This window comes from Lactuca virosa, chromosome 4 (genome assembly GCF_052849685.1).
Source record: "Lactuca virosa cultivar CGN04683 chromosome 4, Lactuca_virosa_CGN04683_v6, whole genome shotgun sequence".
Classification (NCBI taxonomy): Eukaryota; Viridiplantae; Streptophyta; class Magnoliopsida; order Asterales; family Asteraceae; genus Lactuca; species Lactuca virosa.
In genome coordinates, this window is record NC_136429.1 from 326254532 (window position 1) to 326276439 (window position 21908).

General features: G+C 38.8%; 1 protein-coding gene across 1 annotated transcript; it reads right to left on the bottom strand.

The window, feature by feature from the left end:
• Positions 1-511: 511 nt before the first annotated feature.
• Positions 512-3470, bottom strand: LOC145108534 (putative carbohydrate esterase At4g34215). The gene is made up of 2 exons (XM_079045572.1): positions 2819-3470; positions 512-901 (listed from the first exon to the last, which is right to left on the bottom strand). Exons 1-2 carry the CDS (start codon positions 3398-3400, stop codon positions 635-637), a joined length of 849 nt encoding a protein of 282 aa, XP_078901698.1. The 5' UTR covers positions 3401-3470; the 3' UTR covers positions 512-634.
• Positions 3471-21908: the final 18438 nt, after the last annotated feature.

The window sequence follows — 21908 nt, forward strand, 5'->3', positions numbered from 1 at the left end:
AATGAAGGAAAACATGATTAACTTCTTTAGCATCATCACCACATATCGGGCAAAAGGAAAACGAAACATCAATATCCCGGGCTATAAGGTTATCTTTAGTTAGCAGCCGGTTTAATAAGAAACGCTAATGGAAAATGTAAACCTTGATTGGAAGAAACTTATTCAAACTGGTAGGTCTCGAGCCATGCGAAAGCGTATAATCATCTATATAGAGACGAGAGTCTCTATCTGTAAAATCGCCAACAACACCCAAATTCCACACCCACCAATCCCGAGACTTTAATCAAACTTGTGAGTAGGACTAACTCAACCCCTCCCATTGGTTTGTGAAATTGCACATAATACCACCATGCGTTTATTGCGGGTGCCGAAAAAAATATGTAAACACGATCGCATGGAAGATGTACTTGCGCTTCTGACATTAAGATACCGTGACTTATAATAAAATAGAGAAAAGATAGTTCATAAAAAGAGTATTGAACTTTTAGTATTAAAATTACTAATTTGTGCATTAGAATTACAATTATTCATTCAAAACTCAAACAATTAGAAAAATATGCTACTCTGACTAAATGAAATATGAGGTTTGCTATCTTGATGATGTGTTTAATGTCAATATAAATATGAATAAATTTTAAATAATAAAAAATAGATAACAAAAAAATATATAATTGGGAGGCGTTCTTGAAGCTTGACTTATGATAGGAGAAAGGTGGTCTCGAGGGAAGGCTTGGGCTAACATTTCCCCTAACGTTACTTGAGATGTTGTCGTAAGGTGCAACCGATCAGGTTCAAGTCTCAAGCCCATTGCATCAACAGTTCGTAAATTCACGAGCCACATTCCTAACTGAGCCTCTCTTACCCTTTCTATGTATGGCCCTGCACCGGAGGCTAATGCCACCTGTCTTGCAACAAAATAAAACATAAAGTAGATATCAAATTAAATCGGACCCATGACATCAATTATGGATTAGGTCTGATCCAAATTATTAATATGAGAACTCTTGTCTAGGATTAGTTTTTAAGATCTAGCTACTTATAAGATTTAATTACATATGTGTACTCGGTCAAAGACAATTTCAATAGTTATAAGATTTAATTACACATGTGTACTCGGTTAAAGACAATTCCAATAGTTATAAGATTTAATTACACATGTGTACTCGGTTAAAGACAATTCCAATTGTTATAATATTTATTTACACATGTGTACTCGCTTAAAGATAATTCCAATATTCATAAGATTTAATTACACTACACATGTGTACTAGGTTAAAGACAATTCTGATAGTATAATTGAATACAATTTTGAATGTTTGCAATCTCACCATAATCTGTATCTCATTTGCATTCATCTCCGCTTGGAACTCTCATTGCTTTCAACTGTGACACTGTTTTTCTATCTTAGTCTTTTTTTTTTTCTATCATCATTTGGTTGTGGTGATGGTATTGATGACAAAGAGGTTAGACGGTTTCAGGGGTCGGGTTTTCATTATGATTAAGGCTTAGGTTTTCATTTTAATTTAAAGTGATTGTGACAGTGGTGATGGTCATGTTGGTAATGTTGGTAATTGGTGATGTTGGTAATGGGGTGATGTGATGGAGATGGTTGTGGTTGTGGTTTCTAGTGGCAACAATGGTAATGGCGGTGACGGTAGTTGTGACGGGTGGTTGGTGGTTGGATTTCCAAAGAAAGGTAGTGGTGGATAGGGATGTTATTTGGGTCGGAACCGGACCAAACCGGCCCGAACCCGAATAACCCAAAGACCGAATAAGGGTAATTGTATGAACCGAAACCGGACCGATTAACCAATACGGGTTCGGTTCGGTTCGAATATTTATCAATTGGGTTTAGTTATTACCTTAATAACATGTATAAGATGATTAACGACCTAATATAACTGAAAAGAACCGAATAAACCGTATTATGATTTTATAACCCTAATAACCCGAACAACATTTACAATATGATTATAAACATTGCATTTTTTATGACTTTTTAGCTTATGATTCCATAACAAATCTTTTAAAGAATACAAATTTGTTAATTAAAAATAATGGAAAGTATACATAATTTTTTCAAAGGTGCAAAAAAAAGTTAGAATTTGTGTAGTAAGAATGTAAACACGAATTAACTATTCTTGAGATATAAGAATGTAAAATCCAAACACTAAAATCTTGAGATATAGTTATGAAGCTACGTACTAAACAATAAACATGAAACACGAATTAACTATTCTTGAGATATAAGAATGTAAACACGAATTAACTATTCTTGAGATATAAGAATGTAAAATCCAAACACTAAAATCTTGAGATATAGTCCGAAAATTAAAACTCTTATTTGGGTAACCTTAGCGACTAATGAGGAAAAGTAATCAGGGTTAAAATTCAATGACTTTTCAATTCCGGGTCGAATATGTAGAATCGAATAAGTTCTTATTAGGTAACCTGAACCGAATAACTCGAGAACCGAAAAAGCATAATATAGATATTCGAAAACCAAATCAAATTGCTTATTCGGGCCTAATTCGGTTCGGTTCTAATTTTCGGACCAAATTTTCATCCCTTGTGGTGAGTGATCATTTTATTTAAAAACTAAAATAAAAATAAAGGGGGCGTAGAAAAAGCCAAATACAAGGGCAATTTCTTCATTTAAGGGGCATTTTACATATGCACATGCAATTTTTTAGAAACCATAACAAAAACTCATGTAAAAATTTAAAAAGCAGGACTAAAACTACATATGGATGTAAAACATAAGGACCAAAACTGTAATTTATTTTCTGCTACTCGAATAATTGAATCACTAGCTGACCTGAATTATTGGAAGGGCAGGCAAAACGAGATCATGACGCACGTGATCGAAGAACCTCTCCAATCTCCGCTGGTACAACTCAGCATCTTCTCGATTCACAGTGTCACTCTCTCCTTGATACCACAGCAAACCTTGAACGGTGCCTCCGCCTTCCACCGCCGCCTCCGCCCGCCGAATCAGCTGGTTGTAAAGCTGCCCACCGCGTGCCCACTCGGAAATATTGGTTCCACCGACAGCACAAGGAACCAAGCCTACCGTTCCAATGCTCGAATCCTGCCGTATCAACGAGTTAGCAAAAGCCATCCCCGGACCAACGCCGCATGCTCTGAAATAGTCAATGTCACGGTGGAGAGGTTCGGTGGCCGGTTGCCAGTTGAGATCAGCGCTCAGGCGGAGAATTGCAGGATTCGGGGAAGATTGGGGAGGAACGTAACCGTCCCATTTGTCGTTTACTACGCCGCCTCGTCCGGCCATGTTGCTCTGACCGGCGAGGAGGAAAATGGCCTTGCCAGCATCGGCATTCACGAGGGTAATGGCGGAGGAGATCGACAGATATGCGTACACGAAAAGTGAAGGGAGCATGGTAGTTGAAGTGGGTGTGGGGTATCGTAAATTAGCATCTTTTAGCCCGTCTAGAAAGCAAGGAATCAATTATTCCAGAGTTTATTTATTATTATAAATAGCCATTTCACAACCTAATATATGGCTCCCACTTTGGAGGCTTTTAATGATATTAATTGATTAGGTTTTAAATGATTAATTATGAGTTATGACCTAGACAAAACAGTAAATGTGTAATAATGTGATGTTATTTCCTATTTTATCGACATGTATGTACTTAGGCTGCAGTCTCCCCTAGTGTAAGACCTTTTTTTTTTCTTCATGAAATGTATTAATGCGAGTAATTTGTTGATGGGACAAGTTACGTGTTACATGCATTGCCAACGAGAATGATGTTGGTAAACTCTTGAAAAATACTCTAAGAGCATTGGGTATGATGTTATCACACCGTTGTGGAGGTGCCATGTAGGCTCCTCCACAACGTTTTTGTCCCATACTGAATGCTCTAAACGTCGAAGGATAATATACTTGAAGATGTGATGCGTACGTAAAGAGGTAGTTGACGCATGCTGCACTTAAATGGTGAAAAAAGACAAAATGCGTAAATATGATAAATGTGGCGCGTAAAAGATCGTAAGTTGACGTCATTTAAAAGAGGTGGTAACGCATGCAAGGGTCTAACGTGGTGCGCCAATATCGATAGAGTTGAACGATATATAGACAAAAACATGTCAGTTTTTGTAACATCCCAAAAACCATGATAAAATTTTTCATTTTTATTAAAAACAATTTCAAAAAACCATAAGATAATCAATCATTGTTTTCAGATCAAATCCATAGAGTCAGAGTATCAAATAATCTCTCAAGTATAAATCAGCAGGAGGATGTGTACGATCACACATTCACTTTCCCTCGATCATCTATTGGTGATTTTAGTGTTATCAACATTTTTTCGTGTAATTATTGTTAAGAATGAGATATGTCGAAGTCCATTTACGAACCGAGCTTGGAAGTGCGAGGTGCACACTCGGTGTGATAAATGTGAACTCGGGAATAAGGGGGTCTGGGAGCAACGCCCCTGGATGAACGCTTCCAAGGGGCTGCAGCCCCTTGGCGGGGTCTAGGGGCAGCGCCCCTACTAGGATCCAAGGGGCAGATCCCCTGGCGATGGTATTGGTTCCTTGTGTTTAATAACTACCATGTTTTGGCGCCATTTTTTGTTTAACCAATTCTAACCACTTTTCTGTCACACCCCCGAACGAGACGGCGGAAACGTCCGAGGGCTCATGTGACTATCAATTGAAATATCATCACAATGAATATACATGAAACATAACACATTCATCACCAAACATTACATATTACAACTGGTATTGTTCACATCAAGTACATTGTCATAGATTACATAATCCAAAGTATTAATAGTAGGATGAGTGACATTACATAAAATAAATCCATACACACTTGAAAATCCTTCTGCTTAACGATTACCTGAGAATACAAGTTATTTTGAAAAGGTCAACATATATAATGTTGGTGAGTTCATAAGCATGTTTGAATGAAAGTCTTTGTATTATTTGTAAAACCCAGAAAATCCAATATTTCCTGTAAAAAAAAGTCTGAAAAATGATGTGAAAATCAAGTATAATGCATGTGTGAATTTCATAGTAATAACATATAGGAATGCAGTTCGAATTTCTTTGTATTCTTTCTGTTGTAAGTAAGTGGTATTTTAGATATAGTATTTCCCCAGAAAATCCGATATTTTCTGATTTATAAAAATGTCACGGTCTTTGCACTGTAGAAATGTTTTGTATCATTATGACTTACGAGTTTTTAATTTTCCGTAATGTATTAATGGGAATGGATCTCTATATGAGTCGTTATAACCATACATGATAGTGACAGATTTGCCTGTCTTTGCATTTTTCCAAACGCCGGATTTTCGATCAAGGTTTTGTCACCCTAGACTGGCCTAGTCTAACTGTAGCGACCAATTCAGGTGTGGGTGAGTCACCGCCGTATAGATCTATACACAAACTCTCGCTCTCCCTCCAGGAGACTCTGATTATAACTACAAGCTACGGCCATACACTCAGTGATGTCAACCGACACGTCTCACTAGATCCCATTTGTTTTCACATGAATTTGTATAATGTTATATGTATTTAGAAGTTCGAACACTAGATGATGCATGAAATGAAAAAGGTAAGGCCCAACAAATATGAAGAAAAGGCAACTATGACCCATTAGACGTGTAAGTTATTTCCACACTAAATTAGCATGTAAATAGGCCACTAAGGCCCAATAACATGTAAATGCTAAATTAGGCTCATTTAGCATGTAATTGGGTCACTGAGGCCCAATAGACATGTGATGAATACATTGGGCCCAATAAACATGTAAATGGGTCACGAATGCCCAATAGACATGTATAGCAAATACTAGGCCCAATTATCGCACCATTGTTGTATTTCGTTTATTTGATATAGTATATTTCGTTTAGTCGAATTCTTTATCCTTAACGTTATAAAAATAATCCAATGTTTTGTTAGAATGCTATTTTTATTTTGATACGTCAAAATTCTATAATTAGAACCCGTGTTTATTAAAAATTTCACTTTAGGTCCCTCAAGAATTAATTTGAACATTTAAAGGTTTATTCTTACATAAAATGTTATTTTGGTCTATTTTAAATTAAAATAACATTTTAGCCCATAAATTTATAAAAACTTATATTTTCGCCCCAAATGTTTAGTAAATGACGGGGTTGGCCCAAAAATACATGTAATGACATTTTCAGCCCATTTTTGCAGAAAAATACAATTTCAGCCATTATTTGAATAAAATAACATTTTCGGCCCAATTTTTATAAAATTAACATTTTTGGTCCAAATCTTGAGATAGTGTCGTTTTCAGCCCCTAATCTCGTTTATTCTCATTTTTTGCTCAAGTTTTGATTAAATAACATTTTAATCCCCAAAAATTGATATTTTTGCAATTTGGGCCCAATAAGCCGTGAGGCCCACATTAAGGCCCAAAAGGCACAATTTTACACTTTTGACCCTTTGGAAAGTATGATTGTTATAAAAACTAGACCGGGCAAAAGTGTCGTGTCGGGTTCGTGCCGTGTCAAGACATTAAACGGGTTGAGAGTGCTTGACCCTAACCCGACCCGTTTAATTATCGTGTCGTGTGGTGTCAACCCGTTTATTTTCGTGCCGGGTTTCGGGTTAAGGTTTAAACCTTATAAATATGTTGTGTCATGTCGGGTTGAAACATTTTAAAGGTTGAAAAGTAAGACTCATGGAGGAAAAAAACTGAGAAAGTGAAATGCTGGAGTTGGGAGGTGGAACGGAAAAAAAATTATAGTCTCTCCGTCCCATATTTATTGTCCATTTTTTACTTTTGAAGTTTTTATTTTTCTACTTTGACCTTAAATAGTTTTATTTGTGTTATAAATTACTTGATAAAACTTATAACAATGAAAAGACATTTAAAACAAAATCCATTCACATATTTTGCATTAAGTGTTATATATAAAAAACAAAAATATTTAAGGTCAAATTTGAAGAATAAAGACTTCAACAGTCAAAATTGGACAATAAACATGGGACGGAGGTAGTGGTAAGTTTAGAAAAAAAAATGGAAAGTGTTAATAGTTAGGATGCAAATGAGATAGGTAGTGAGGAGGAGTAAAATTAAGTAACTTTGAAAGTTTGAATTTTACTTTTAATTCTTGAATTTGGGCCACTACAAATGTATAATATTGAAAATATTTATAAAAATATGAAATATATATATATATATATATATATATATATATATATATATATATATATATATATATATTAAACAGGTCATCTTCGAGTCATCTTCGAGTTAAAAGTCTTGACCCTAACCCTACCCGTTTAATTATCGTGTCGTGTCATGTCAACCCGTGTACATAAACGGGTCAAAATCTCTGACCCTAACTCGCTAACTTCGTGTCGGGTTGTCGTGTCGTGCCAGATTTTGCCAGGTCTAATAAAAACTCATTTTTAAGCAAATGTGACCCTTTTAGTCCTTATAAAACCGTAGGTGTCACCTTTGTCCCAAACTTTTGTTTATTTGCCACAAATGATCCTTATACAAGATTTTGTTTTGTTTTTCACAACTTAGGCATTTATAACACTTTTAAATTTGTAGTATGGTGTCTAGCGTGTTTTTGTTTGTGAATCTCACTTATTTTTGTTAGAGTTTTATAGATCCATCGAGTTTATCACACAAACACAACAAAAGCCAAGAAAATCACACATAACATGCATAAATAAATAGATCTACACATAAATACATGTATTCTCCCTGAAAAACAAGTAAAAACCGAAAACAAGGGGGGTATGAACTCACCTTTGCTTGTGGTTCTCCGTTTTGAAGAAGATGTGAGTGAGTTTTCGGCCCTAGCAAGCTTTCTTGAGTGGATTCGAACTTAAGAAGTTCTGGGAAGCTAGATCATGAAATAGAGTGTTTATAGATGAGAACTCTTGCATGAAATGGAGACAAATCATTTGAATGTGTTAGCAACTTACCTAGAAGTGATCTTTGTGGAAGAACTCTTAGATACACCGACACAATTCACGGAAATTTGAGGAGTAAATAGGAGTTTTTGGAGAGAGTTTTTGAGAGAAAATGAAGATGATGGGGGTGTTGTGATCTTCGGCCGAAGGTAGCAGAAGAGAGAAGAGAGAGGGAGTGAGGTGATGTGCATGGAGATCCACCATGCAATAAAGAGGTGGCAAGTGCACAATTTATCTTGTTTTATTCTTTTTTTTACTCCTTGGGCCAAGAATGGGCCTAGTGGGATAAATAAAATGGTGTTGGGCCCAAACTCTTGGCTTGATCGAATTTTATAGGCCCAATATTATTTTTCGGCCCATTGGGCTCATTAGATGGTTCACGGACCATTTGAAAGAAAGAAAGGGAGTTTATGGCCCATTAAGGCAAATTAATTCATTTATGGCCCAATAAGGCCCATTAGGGTTTGAATGAATCGTTCTAGGCCCAAATGGTCCAAAATGTTATAGATTTATGAATCGGGTCCATTTAGAATCCAAATAGGGTCTCTAAGCCCAACATAGTTGAATTGAATGCTTATTGGTCCATTAGGCCCAATAAGGAAATCCTAGTCCATAATGAACTTGAACCTGGATCTCTAGGGTTTTCAACTCCCAATTGACTATTTGGATACTTTGTGTAGAGTTTTGAGCTTCACTTGTGAATCTTGATTAAGTTTGTGGTCATAGAGTGAACATAGTGTATGATATCAAGTTAGAGTTACAAGTATTATCATAGATGACATTTACATGATCACAAAATTTCCTGGTAAAAACACCAGTTGTGACATCATCCCCCCGTTAGAGGGAATTTCGTCCCGAAATTCTTTTGAAAACTAGGATTATGAAGGAGAGAATAAGTGAGGGTACTTCTGCTTCATTTGGTCTTTGCGTTCCCATGTGAATTCCGGTCAATGCTTGGGGTTCCATCGAACCTTCACAATCGGAATGCGGCTTTGCTTTGTACGCTTTGCTTCCGTATCCAATACCTCGACTGGTTCTTCGACGAACAGGAGATTCTCGTTGATTTCGATCTCTTCTAGAGGAATGACAAGAGTTTCATCTGATAGGCACTTTTTCAGATTTGAGATGTGGAACACGGGGTGTACGTTGCTAAGCTCGGCAGGTAGCTGCAGCTTGTAAGCCATTGGACCAATCCGGGCAAGAATCTCGAACGGTCCAATGTATCGCGGGTTCAGTTTTCCCCGTTTCCCAAAGCGGATCATGCCTTTCCAGGGAGAGACCTTCAGTAACACTCGATCTCCGACTTGAAATTCTAATGGATTTCGCCGCTTGTCAGCATAACTCTTCTGTCGGTCTCGCGATGCTTGGAGTCGAGCTTTGATTTGGATTGTCTTTTCAGTCGTTTCACGGATGATTTCGGGTCCTGTGAGAGCACTGGCTGGTGATTGCCCTTTTGCTAGTTGGGTGTCACCCACCTCGGCCCAGCATAGGGGTGATCTGCATTTACGTCCGTAAAGAGCCTCGAAAGGAGCAACCTTGATGCTCGTGTGGTAACTGTTATTGTATGAGAATTCGATCAGAGGCAAGTGGGCATCCCATGACTTGCCGAAGTCAATTACGCAAGCTCGGAGCATATGATCGAGTTTCTGGATGGTACGCTTGCTCTGACCACCCGTCTGTGGGTGGTAGGCGGTGCTCATATCTAGATGTGTTCCCATTGCCTTTTGAAGAGATTGCCAAAATCTTGAAGTGAACCTACTATCTCGATCCGAGATAATAGACACTGGCACTCCATGGAGTCTCACGATCTCTATGATGTAAATTCGGGTCAGCTTTGCCATCTTGTAGGATTCTTTTATTGGTAGGAAATGAGCGGATTTTGTTAACCTATCGACAATTACCCAGATAGCATCCAACCCGTCTACAGTCTTTGGTAATTTGGTCACGAAGTCCATAGTTATCCTTTCCCATTTCCACTCTGGTATCGCTGGCTGTTGCAATAATCCCGAGGACTTTTGGTATTCCACTTTCACCTTGGCGTAAGTAAGACACTTGCCCACGTAAGTGGCTATCTTTGCCTTCATATTTGGCCACCAATAATGTTGTTTGATATCCAGATACATCTTATCTGACCCCGGATGAATAGAATATCGCGTCTTGTGAGCTTCATGCATGACTACTTCTCTGAATCCCCCAATCTTGGGAACCCAGATTCTATTCATGAAGTAGTGAGTTCCGTCTTCCTTAAATTCAAGTTCCTTATCCATTGCACGCAGTGATTCACTAACGACATTCTCCGGCTTCAATGCGTCCAATTGGGCTTCCTTGATCTGTGAGGCTAGATGAGATTGGATGGTGATTGATAAAGTCTTCACGCGACGACTTGAATACTCCTTTCTGCTCAGGGCATCGGCTACCACGTTAGCCTTGCATGGATGGTACTTGATCTCACACTCGTAATCGTTTAGCAGCTCAACCCATCTCCGCTGCCTCATGTTTAGTTCCTTTTGATTTAAAATGTGCTGGAGGCTTTTATGATCGGTGAAAATGGTGCACTTGGTACCATAAAGTTAGTGCCTCCAAATTTTCAAGGCGAAGACCACCGCTCCCAGTTCGAGATCATGGGTGGTGTAATTCACTTCATGAGTTTTTAGTTGCCTGGACGCATATGCAATTACCTTCCCGTGTTGTATAAGGACACAACCTAAACCTTGATTCGAAGCATCACAGTAGACTACGAAATCTTCGGTTCCCTCCGGTAAGGATAGCACTGGTGCACTACAGAGGGCTTGCTTCAAGGTTTGGAAGGCAATCTCTTGCTTCTCGGTCCAATTGAAGGGTACGCCTTTTTGTGTCAATGTGGTGAGGGGTTTGGCTATCTTGCAAAAGTTCTGAATGAATCTTCGGTAGTACCCTGCAAGACCCAAGAATTGGTGAATTTCTGTTGGTGTCGTCGGATTTGTCCAGCCTTTAATGGCTTTGATGTTGGAAGGATCTACATGAATTCCTTCCTTGCTAACAACATGACCCAAGAAATTTACACTGCGGATCCAAAACTCACATTTGGAGAGTTTCGCATACAACTTTTCAGCCCGCAGAGTCTCTAAGATCTGTCAGAGATGTTGGTTATGATCTTCTTCGCTTCGAGAGTATACGAGAATATTATCGATGAAAACGATTACAAAATTGTCAAGGAATGGGCGGCAGACTCGATTCATGAGGTCCATAAATGCAGCGGGGGCATTTGTTAGACCGAAGGGCATCACGACGAATTTGTAATGACCGTAGCGAGTTCGGAAAGCAGTCTTAGGAATGTCCTCATCTCGGACTTTGAGTTGATGATAACCGGATCTCAGATCTATCTTTGAAAAGTAACTAGCCCCTTGAAGCTGGTCAAATAGATCATCGATTCGGGGAAGTGGATACCGGTTTTTGATGGTGAGCTTATTTAATTCCCTATAGTCAATGCACATCCTGAAGGATCCGTCTTTCTTTTTAACGAAAAGAACTGGAGCTCCCCATGGAGAGAAGCTTGGTCTTATGAATCCTTTATCCTGTAGTTCACTCAGTTGGCTTGATAATTCTTGCATTTCAGTGGGAGCCAACCTATAGAGTGATTTGGCGATTGGAGTGGCTCCAGGCACTAGGTCGATTCGAAATTCGACTTATCTTTCTGGGGGTATTCCCGGAAGATCTTCTGGAAACACATCCGGGAAGTCACATGCCACTGGAATGTTATGAATGTTTAGCTCTTCCTTGGTTTTATCTACAACATGAGCGAGAAATGCATAGTTCTTCTTGTGTAGACACTTTTGTGCCTTGATACACGAGATAAGGCGAAGATTTGTGTCAGGTTTATCTTCGTAGATTATTAGGGTTTCGTGATTGGGAAGATGAAGGCGAACGACCTTCTTGTGACACATAATATCAACATGATGGGGGCTTAACCAATCCATGCCAATTATCACATCAAAACTCCTAACATTTACAGGCATCAAATCTATTTGAAAAGAGTGGTTGTTTAGTGTTAACGTGCATCCTATATAGATATCTCTAGTTGATTCAGTCTTCCCATTAGCCATTTCCACCGTGAAGGTTTCATTGAGCTTCTGGGGTCGTTGTTTTAGTAAATGCTTAAACTTGTTACTAACGAAACTTCGCTCTGCTCCACTGTCGAATAAGATGCATGCATATGTGTTGTTAAGTGGGAACATACCGGTGACAACGGTAGGGTCCTGGACTGCTTCGCCCTGTCCTAAAGTCAAAAATCTTCCCGATCCTCCAACTCCTTGATTGTTAACATTGGGGCAATTACGCCTAAAATGGCCGGTTTTCCCACATCCGTAATAGGTATGACTGGCCCCAGCATTGGTGTTGTTGTTGTTGTTGTTTGGCATCTGGTTTTGTTGAAGCTGAGCCCTACAATACTTTGTTGTATGGCCTTTCCGGTTGCACCTTGTGAAAATCATCTCTCTGCATTCCCCATGATGGTGGAAGTTGCATTTGTTACATTTGGGGAGATTTCTTGAGTACTGCTTTGGAGCATTTGGCGTGGATGTGGCTGGAGCATGTGGTGTGGTGGTAGCTTGAGTTGCAGCATGGACAATCACAGTTTGTTGTTTCTTTGATGATTCCGAGTTTTGTTTTCCCTTTCGCTTGTTGTTCTTTCCTTTCTTGTTCTCACCTTCTTTCTTATTCTCTACTTCTCCTGTTTTGGCACCCTTCTTGTTGCCGTGATCATACAGTTTCTTGGCCAACCTTTTTGCACTATCAAAAGTCTCAGGGTTTGCCGCAATGACATTCCCTTGGATAGGTGCAGTCAATCCCCAGATAAACCTCTCAATCTTTTTCCCTTCTGAGGTGATCATTCCGGGACACAAGAGAGATAGTTCACTAAACTTGTTTATGTATGCATCGATATCGGAGTTTTGAACCGTGAGGTTCCACAATTCTTGCTCCATCTTCTGAACTTCGCCTCTTGGACAGTATTCAGCCAGCATCATTTCTTTAAGCTCTTCCCATGGCAACGCGTTCGCCACCGGGAGTGTCATGGCCTCTATGTGGCCATTCCACCAGGAGAGAGCTTGATCAGTGAATGTGCAGGCTGCAAACTTGACCTTGCACCCATCCGGACATCCACAAATTTCAAAAACTGATTCCACCTTCTCAATCCATCTTTTCAGGACTATTACACCTCCTGTTCCATTGAAGGTTCGAGGTTTGGCGTTGGTGAAGTCCTTGTAGGTGCATGTTCGTGTGGCTCCGTGGTTTGTTCCTTGATTTGTGCTTCCGATTCCTTGTCTGTTGCATTCTCCGTTGTTTCCATTGCGAATCTACGCAAGTGCTGCAGTGACCGTAGCGGACACTGCTGCTTGGAATGCAAACGAGTTTATTTCCGGCGGGGTTGGTGTTGCGTTGTTTCCACGGTTAGGTCTTTGAGGCATCTTTCTGTCACAGAACAGAAAGATGTTGAGTGCATATCGTATTGCGAGTTTAGAATTCCATAGACTCGGTGTATCGAGTGTGTATTTAAGTAATTCCATGCATTAACATAAAACAAGGAAATAAAACACATAGCAGATAACAACATCATGATAAAAACATAAAGCATTTTCATTAATACTAATTGTTTTTAATACATGAAAATTTGCCAGAAGGCATACAGTACATAGGAAAACATATAATTTGTCAGCATGACGACCCTATGAGTAGTGTAATCACTTAAACATAAGGTCGATAGTACATAAAGTAGCATACATATAAAGGGAAAACACAATGATACTAGTAAGTGAGGGAGTGAATCCTAATCATGACGAGATGCGTCTAACAGCCGTAGCGATATCATATTCCAAAATGTTGTGCTACCAAAGTAGCCATCTCGGTCATTTCTCTAATGACCTCATCTCTTTCCTGTTCCGCTTGCACAGCTCGCGTCTCCATTGCCAGTAGCTGCTGTCGAAGTGCGGCGATTTCTTCTTCCGAAGAGCGGGTTCCATTAATGGAGCCCCTTGGCGGTATAGGGTGGTCCTGATGCACTTCTGTGGTAGGAGGCTCATCAAAAACTTCGTCAGTGTTCTTATCGTCCTCTTCGTCATCATCGGTCTCATCAAACTCGTAGTCCATGTCTGAATACTCTTCTTCCTTAAGGTCAGAGGCTGCCTCGGGTCCTACCACGGGGTCTTCTTCAATTTCTCTGTGAGCCACTAGGTTTTGGTGGAAAAGAATGCCCTGATGCACTCCATCCATGGTGGCTGTGCGAGAAGTTGGGAGGGGTGTAAGACGTTGTACAAAATAAATCACCTACGCATATAGTATTTCCAAAATACTCCTATAGTATTTTAATTATTTATGTTTGAATTCCTCGGAAGTTTTGGATATGAGGTAAGCTTCTAGGTCAATTTCCTGCCATAATTCCCCCAAACACATGTTGGTCATATTTTGAATAAATATAGTTGATCAGACTATATTTACCCCCAATATAACCACATAACTGCCCGGGTTTAATGACAGCGTTCCATTTCCACTAGAGACTTTTAATGTTATTGTTTTAACGTGTACACTTTATTCAAGGTGTTTTAGTCCCATTGTATTTATATTTGCATATCAAGTATGGTTAGATATGCTAGTTCATTATAAACAATGTTCCGATACCAACCTGTCAGACCCCCGAACCAGACGGCAGAAACGTCTGAGGGTTCGTGTGAATATCAATTGAAATATCATCACAATGAATATACATGAAACATAACACATTCATCACCAAACATTACATATTACAACTGGTATTGTTCACATCAAGTACATTGTCATAGATTACATAATCCAAAGTATTAATAGTACGATGAGTGACATTACATAAAATAAATCCATACACACTTGAAAATCCTTCTGCTTAACGATTACCTGAGAATACAAGTTATTTTGAAAAGGTCAACATATATAATGTTGGTGAGTTCATAAGCATGTTTGAATGAAAGTCTTTGTATTATCTGTAAAACCCAGAAAATCCGATATTTCCTGTAAAAAAAAGTCTGAAAAATGATGTGAAAATCGAGTATAATGCATGTGTGAATTTCATAGTAATAACATATAGGAATGCAGTTCAAATTTCTTTGTATTCTTTCTATTGTAAGTAAGTGGTATTTGAGATATAGTATTTCCCCAGAAAATCCGATATTTTCTGATTTATAAAAATGTCACGGTCTTTGCACTGTAGAAATGTTTTGTATCATTATGACTTACGAGTTTTTAATTTTCCGTAATGTCTTAATGGGAATGGATCTCTATATGAGTCGTTATAACCATACATGATAGTGACTGATTTTCCTGTCTTGGCATTTTTCCAAACGCCGGATTTTCGATCAAGGTTTTGTCACCCTAGACTGGCCTAGTCTAACTGTAGCGAACAACTAAGGTGTGGGGGAGTCACCCCCGTATAGATATATACAAAAAATCTCACTCTCCCTCCAGGAGACTCTGATTATAACTACAAGCTACGACCATACACGCAGTGATGCCAACCGACACGTCTCACTAGATCCCATTTGTTTTCACATGAATTTGTATAATGTTATATGTATTTAGAAGTGCAAACACTAGATGATGCATGAAATGAAAAGGTAAGGCCCAAGAAACATGAAGAATAGGCAACTATGGCCCATTAGACGTGTAAGTTATTTCCACGCTAAATTAGCATGTAAATGGGCCACTAAGACCCAATAACATGTAAATGCTAAATTAGGCCCATTTAGCATGTAATTGGGTCACTAAGGCCCAATAGACATGTGATGAATACATTGGGCCCAATAAACATGTAAATGAGTCACGAAGGCCCAATAGACATGTATAGCAAATACTAGGCCCAATTATCGCACCATTGTTGTATTTCGTTTATTTGCTATAGTATATTTCGTTTAGTCGAATTCTTTATCCTTAACGTTATAAAAATAATCCAATGTTTTGTTAGAATGCTATTTTTAGTTTGATATGTCAAAATTCTATAATTAGAACCCGTGTTTATTACAAATTTCACTTTAGGTCCCTCAAGAATTAATTTGAACATTTAAAGACTTATTCTTACATAAAATGTCATTTTGGTCTATTTTAAATTAAAATAACGTTTTAGCCCATAAATTTATAAAAACTTATATTTTCGCCCCAAATGTTTAGTAAATGACGGGGTTGGCCCAAAAATAAATGTAATGACATTTTCAGCCCATTTTTGCAGAAAAATACAATTTCAGCCCTTATTTGAATAAAATAACATTTTCGGCCCAATTTTTATAAAATTAACATTTGTGGTCCAAATCTTGAGATAGTGTCGTTTTCAGCCCCTAATCTCGTTTATTCTCATTTTTGGCTCAAGTTTTGATTAAATAACATTTTAATCCCCAAAAATTGATATTTTTGCAATTTGGGCCCAATAAGTCGCGAGGCCCACATTAAGGCCCAAAATGCACAATTATACACTTTTGACCATTTGGAAAGTATGATTGTTATAAAAACTCATTTTTAAGCAAATGTGACCCTTTTAGTCCTTATAAAACCGTAGGTGTCACCTTTGTTCCAAACTTTTGTTTATTTGCCAAAAATGATCCTTATACAAGATTTTGTTTTGTTTTTCACAACTTAGGCATTTATAACACTTTTAACTTTGTAGTATGGTGTATAGAGTGTTTTTGTTTGTGAATCTCATTTATTTTTGTTAGAGTTTTATAGATCCATTCAAATTATCACACAAACACAACAAAAGCCAAGAAAATCACACATAACATGCATAAATACATAGATCTACACATAAATATTTGTATTCTCCCCCAAAAACAAGTAAAAACCGAAAACAAGGGGGTATGAACTCACCTTTGCTTGTGGTTCTCGGTTTCGAAGAAGATGTGAGTGAGTTTTCGGCCCTAGCAAGCTTTCTTGAGTGGTTTCGAACTTAAGAAGTTCTAGGAAGCTAGATCATGAAATAGAGTGTTTATAGATGAGAACTCTTGCCTGAAATGGAGACAAATCATTTGAATATGTTAGCAACTTACCTAGAAGTGATATTTGTGGAAGAACTCTTAGATACACCCACACAATTCACGAAAATTTGAGGAGTAAAGAGGAGTTTTTGGAGAGAGTTTTTGAGAGAAAATGAAGATGATGGGGGTGTTGTGATCTTCGGCCGAAGGTAGAAGAAGAGAGAAGAGAGAGGGAGTGAGGTGATGTGCATGGAGATCCACCATGCAATAAAGAGGTGGCAAGTGCACAATTTATCTTGTTTTCTTCTTTTTTTTACTCCTTGGGCCGAGAATGGCCCTGTGGGATGAAGAAAATGGTGTTGGGCCCAAACTCTTGGCTTGATCGAATTTTATAGGCCCAATATTATTTTTCGGCCCATTGGGCTCATTAGATGGTTCACGGCCCATTTGAAAGAAAGAAAGGGAGTTTATGGCCCATTAAGGCAAATTAATTCATTTATGGCCCAATAAGGCCCATTAGGGTTTGAATGAATCATTCTAGGCCCAAATGGTCCAAAATGTTATAGATTGATGAATTGGGTCCATTTAGAATCCAAATAGGGTCTCTAAGCCCAACATAGTTGAATTGAATGCTTATTGGTCCATTAGGCCCAATAAGGAAATCCTAGTCCATAATGAACTTGAACCTGGATCTCTAGGGTTTTCAACTCCCCAATTGACTATTTGGATACTTTGTGTAGAGTTTTGAACTTCACTTGTGAATCTTGATTATGTTTGTGGTCATAGAGTGAACATAGTGTATGATATCAAGTTAGAGTTACAAGTATTATCATAGATGACGTTTACATGATCACAGAATTTCCTGGTAAAAACAGTAGTTGTGACATTTTCCCTCTAGTATAAGAACTTTTATCTGGTTCTAGAAAAAGGGTTGAACATTCATATACTCGAAATTATATCATAATTTCTCTATCTCTCAAGAACACATCAAGCAAGGTATTCTGTTTTTTCAATCTGAATTATGTCGGTAATTCAAATTGGTTTATTCTTGGATTATCCCACTTCTGAATTGGAACCATGAAACCAAAAACTATAAGTCAAAGCTTAGTGAGCACCCCTAAAATACCCCACACAACACTATATATACAATGCATGCATATTGGGCCTACAACACAAGACTGGATCGCCCCTGAGCCTACATCATAAAGCTAGACCGCTCCCGAGTTTGTTGGCCTACCTCATAAAGAAGTACCGCCTCAACCCAACCACATTATTCTAAGCCTACAACACAAAGTTAGATTGCTCCCGAGCCTGCAGTATAAGCTGCACCACTCCCTTGGGCCTATAGTATCAACTGAACTACCCAGGTATCTTGCCTTCAGCACAAAGCAGGGCAACCTTAACCCAACCATATTATGCCGACATATGCACATGAACAAATAACCATGTAGTACAGGTAATCAGAACAGATCTACCAATACAACAATTCACTACAGCATACCAACATCCTATACATAAGGATACAAAACAGAATATGATGGGTTGGCCATGGTGCCTTCGACCCATGAGTATAGTGAGAAAACTCACCTCAACCCTGAAAACAAGATAAACCACCCACTCGAACCGATGATATCAAGCCTTCCCTTGCTAAACATATCCATAATAAAACCTAATTAATAATCAAGGAAATGACTGGCCCATGAAAGGTCTAAGCTTACATTGAAACCTCCTTTGGGCAAAAGACCATTTTGTCCTTCCAATACTAAGTCCAAAAGTCAAACAAGCCAAAAAGTCAATGATCAACCCTCAGTTCACTTACGCCCTGCGTAACTTATCTACACCCTTCGTAGAGCTACACCATGTGTACCTAGATTACGCCTTGCGTAGTGCCCCTGATCACAAGAACTTTTATTAAGCTTTTAATACAGCAAGTCAAACTCTCAAACTTCCAAATCTGATCTAAATGAATGTATTAATGGATAAAGTCTCTGACTTTATCCATTTGCATGGTCACAAATAGCACAATACCAAAAACTAGGTCATTAAAGTTATCCATTGCTTAAGAACTCATGCATGGATGAATGAGAGTGCCCAAGCTCTCATTTTTATGACTCAATAACCTCAAAAACATCAGAAGGAGGCACTCAAATGGTCTGGAGTAACCCATACTCACAATAACCAAGATTAAGGGACAAAAAGCATAAAACCTATGAGCTAATTAGATATAATAAATGGGACATCAAGATGCAAGATTTATACCTTCTGGAGATTGGTGATGAAGTGAAAAGTTTGGATTTACAAAGCTTGGAGCTAACACTTGCTTCTCCAATAGACTCATTTTTCAATAATGCACCCAAAATAACATTAAGGCTTCCAAAACTCACATTTGATGGATAGGGTTTCAAAGGAACGATTTGAGGGGATGGAGGCTGATAATGGCAAGGTTTCCAAGAAGTTAGAGCCCTTAAATAGGGCCCAAAACCTTAGGGTTAGGGTTTTGGTCAGGAGAAGCTACGCCATGCGTAGCTCATTAAAATCGCAATATGATTTCAGCATCTACATCATGCGTAGTTCTCTTACGCCCTGCATAGGGCAAAATCCCCAACTCCCAATGCAACTTAAAATAGCCATAACTTCTTGGTTTCAACTCCGTTTTCGATGTTCTTTATATGCATATAAAGGTATTGAAGAGCCCCACAATCTTATCTAGTTACTTTTGACTAAAAACATGTCGAACTAAAATCCATAATTCATGTAATAAACCTAAGATATCACCTTTCTAGTTTTACCCTTTGCTTCAAGGCACAAATCAAGGGCTTTAATCTCTTAATCCAACATTACCAACATCCGAAAAGGGCCTAAAACCTATCCCTTTGAATCCCAACACCATCACTTGATCAAATTCTGGCCCTACGTCTCAAAATTAGAACATCACTAAAACCAGGTGTTACAATTCTCCTCCACTTAAACTGGATTTCGTCCTCGAAATCTGACTTGGTTAGAATTCCTGAAAACTAGACTAAAACTATTTCACATGTTCCCTCCCATCACTTCATAACATTAAAACATACAAATTGGAAATTCGTGAGACCATACAGAATCCAACTAATGTCAGCAACAATCCAAACACTTGAAAACATTTAACTGCAACAACCATCTCTCTCTCCCCCAACGGTACGACCCCACTCATAGCGAACTACTCAACCCAGGAAAATCTTGAAGATGCGACTGAACCGACTTATACCTCACAAAATCGGGAATTCTTGAATAGTCGATGATCATCCACTCGTCATACTTAGCCCAAATCTCTGACCAGGAACACCACTAAACCGAGTATAACAATACTCAAAATATTTCGATCAAGAATTTCAACCCAACCCAAGCTCAGAAATCGCCTAAAAGTCCCCAAATACACACTTGACTTCTTGCCAAGTCATCACCATCCCTCCGCTCCCACGAGCATATCAGTAGTCAGTCCAGAAGAAAATATTGGGCAACATTCATACTCCCATGCGTTCAGGGGTACAGTTTAACTAACAATTCATCCAGGATTCCTACAACTAACTCTACTACTGGCAACTCAACTCACTCAAAACCATTCTCGCATCGCAACCACCTATAAATATCTACTATGAAAACTCCAAAAGGAACTGCCGATAACAACCGTGACTTTCTAACAAGTCAAAACCTACCAAAGTTCGACCCAACCAGTCGGTTACTGAGTCATCAGTAGTATTTCCATACTGCTCAAAATACCCAACTATGCCAAGACCAACAAAGCACACATTTGGATCTCCACGACACAACTACCGGCCCAACACATAAGTGAAATCCATGAGGGTCCACGACACTTCGTGACACCATCCATCCGTTGAGAAGCTCACGGTTCTTCACCGTTCTTTCCATCATCCAATCATAGTCATGAAGACTCCCGAATAGCACCCGGTGAGCCTAAAGACACACAACCATCATCCCACCATCCTGCAGGGACCTAGTCAACATCCCACCTTACACTTACCAACAACCGCATGAGCCATACCATTCTATAATATGCAACCCTTCCACTGTCTAAACTGATACAGACGCATCATTAAACAAAAAATTCTTGCATGTAACTAGGAAATGAGATAAATTGTTGAACGCTTGCCCCAACTTGAAAGCTATAAATCCAATAAGAACTATTCCATGAGGCCAGATCGTGTTACTTTTTTATCATATCCTTACCCAAAGGGTGAAGTACCCGCAGATCGGGCAAAATGACGAACCTTAACCGCCAGTATAAACGTTCTCTTAATAACCAAAACATGATCCCACACCTTAATTGGAACTAAACAGATCCCACCAATACCCAATGAACCCGTGATTACTGCTAATTTCGGAGAAAAAATCCAAAATTATATAGGGATGTTGTAAAAAACCTGATCGGATCAAACCGAATTCCAATCCTACCGGCACAATACGCCTAAATCGAACTCTACATAGTTCCATGGTCACACCTGAAAAATTGAACAACGCCACTTTGACTTCCAAACTTCCAATAACCAACGACAGCCGCCAAACTCGATCCTTATAGAAACAAAGATTCCACGACCAAAAATCAAAAGTACCCAAACATAGAGACCAAGATATGCATCTTATAAAACTTAATGAAAGGTTGACACCTCAATTGCAGCTTCTCCAGCACTCCTTGGAGACCCTCACACGACTCCTGGAGGCCGATAAGGAATGAACTGTGCACCGACCGGAAATGAATTGAAAACTAAACGCAATGATCGCGTACACTAAAGAATAAATCCCACACAAAAATGCATATACCGAACTATGAAGTTGGTCGATAGATCAACAACTAACAAACTAGGGCGACTCAAACGCTCTCTTTCCAAGCTCATTGGTGTATCCAAAAGAACTATTGATCACAACGAGTTCCTTACCCAACAACACACTGTTGTGAGGACAACACATGCACCATGGAAGACATAAACCTAACGGCAACTTGCACTGCACTCC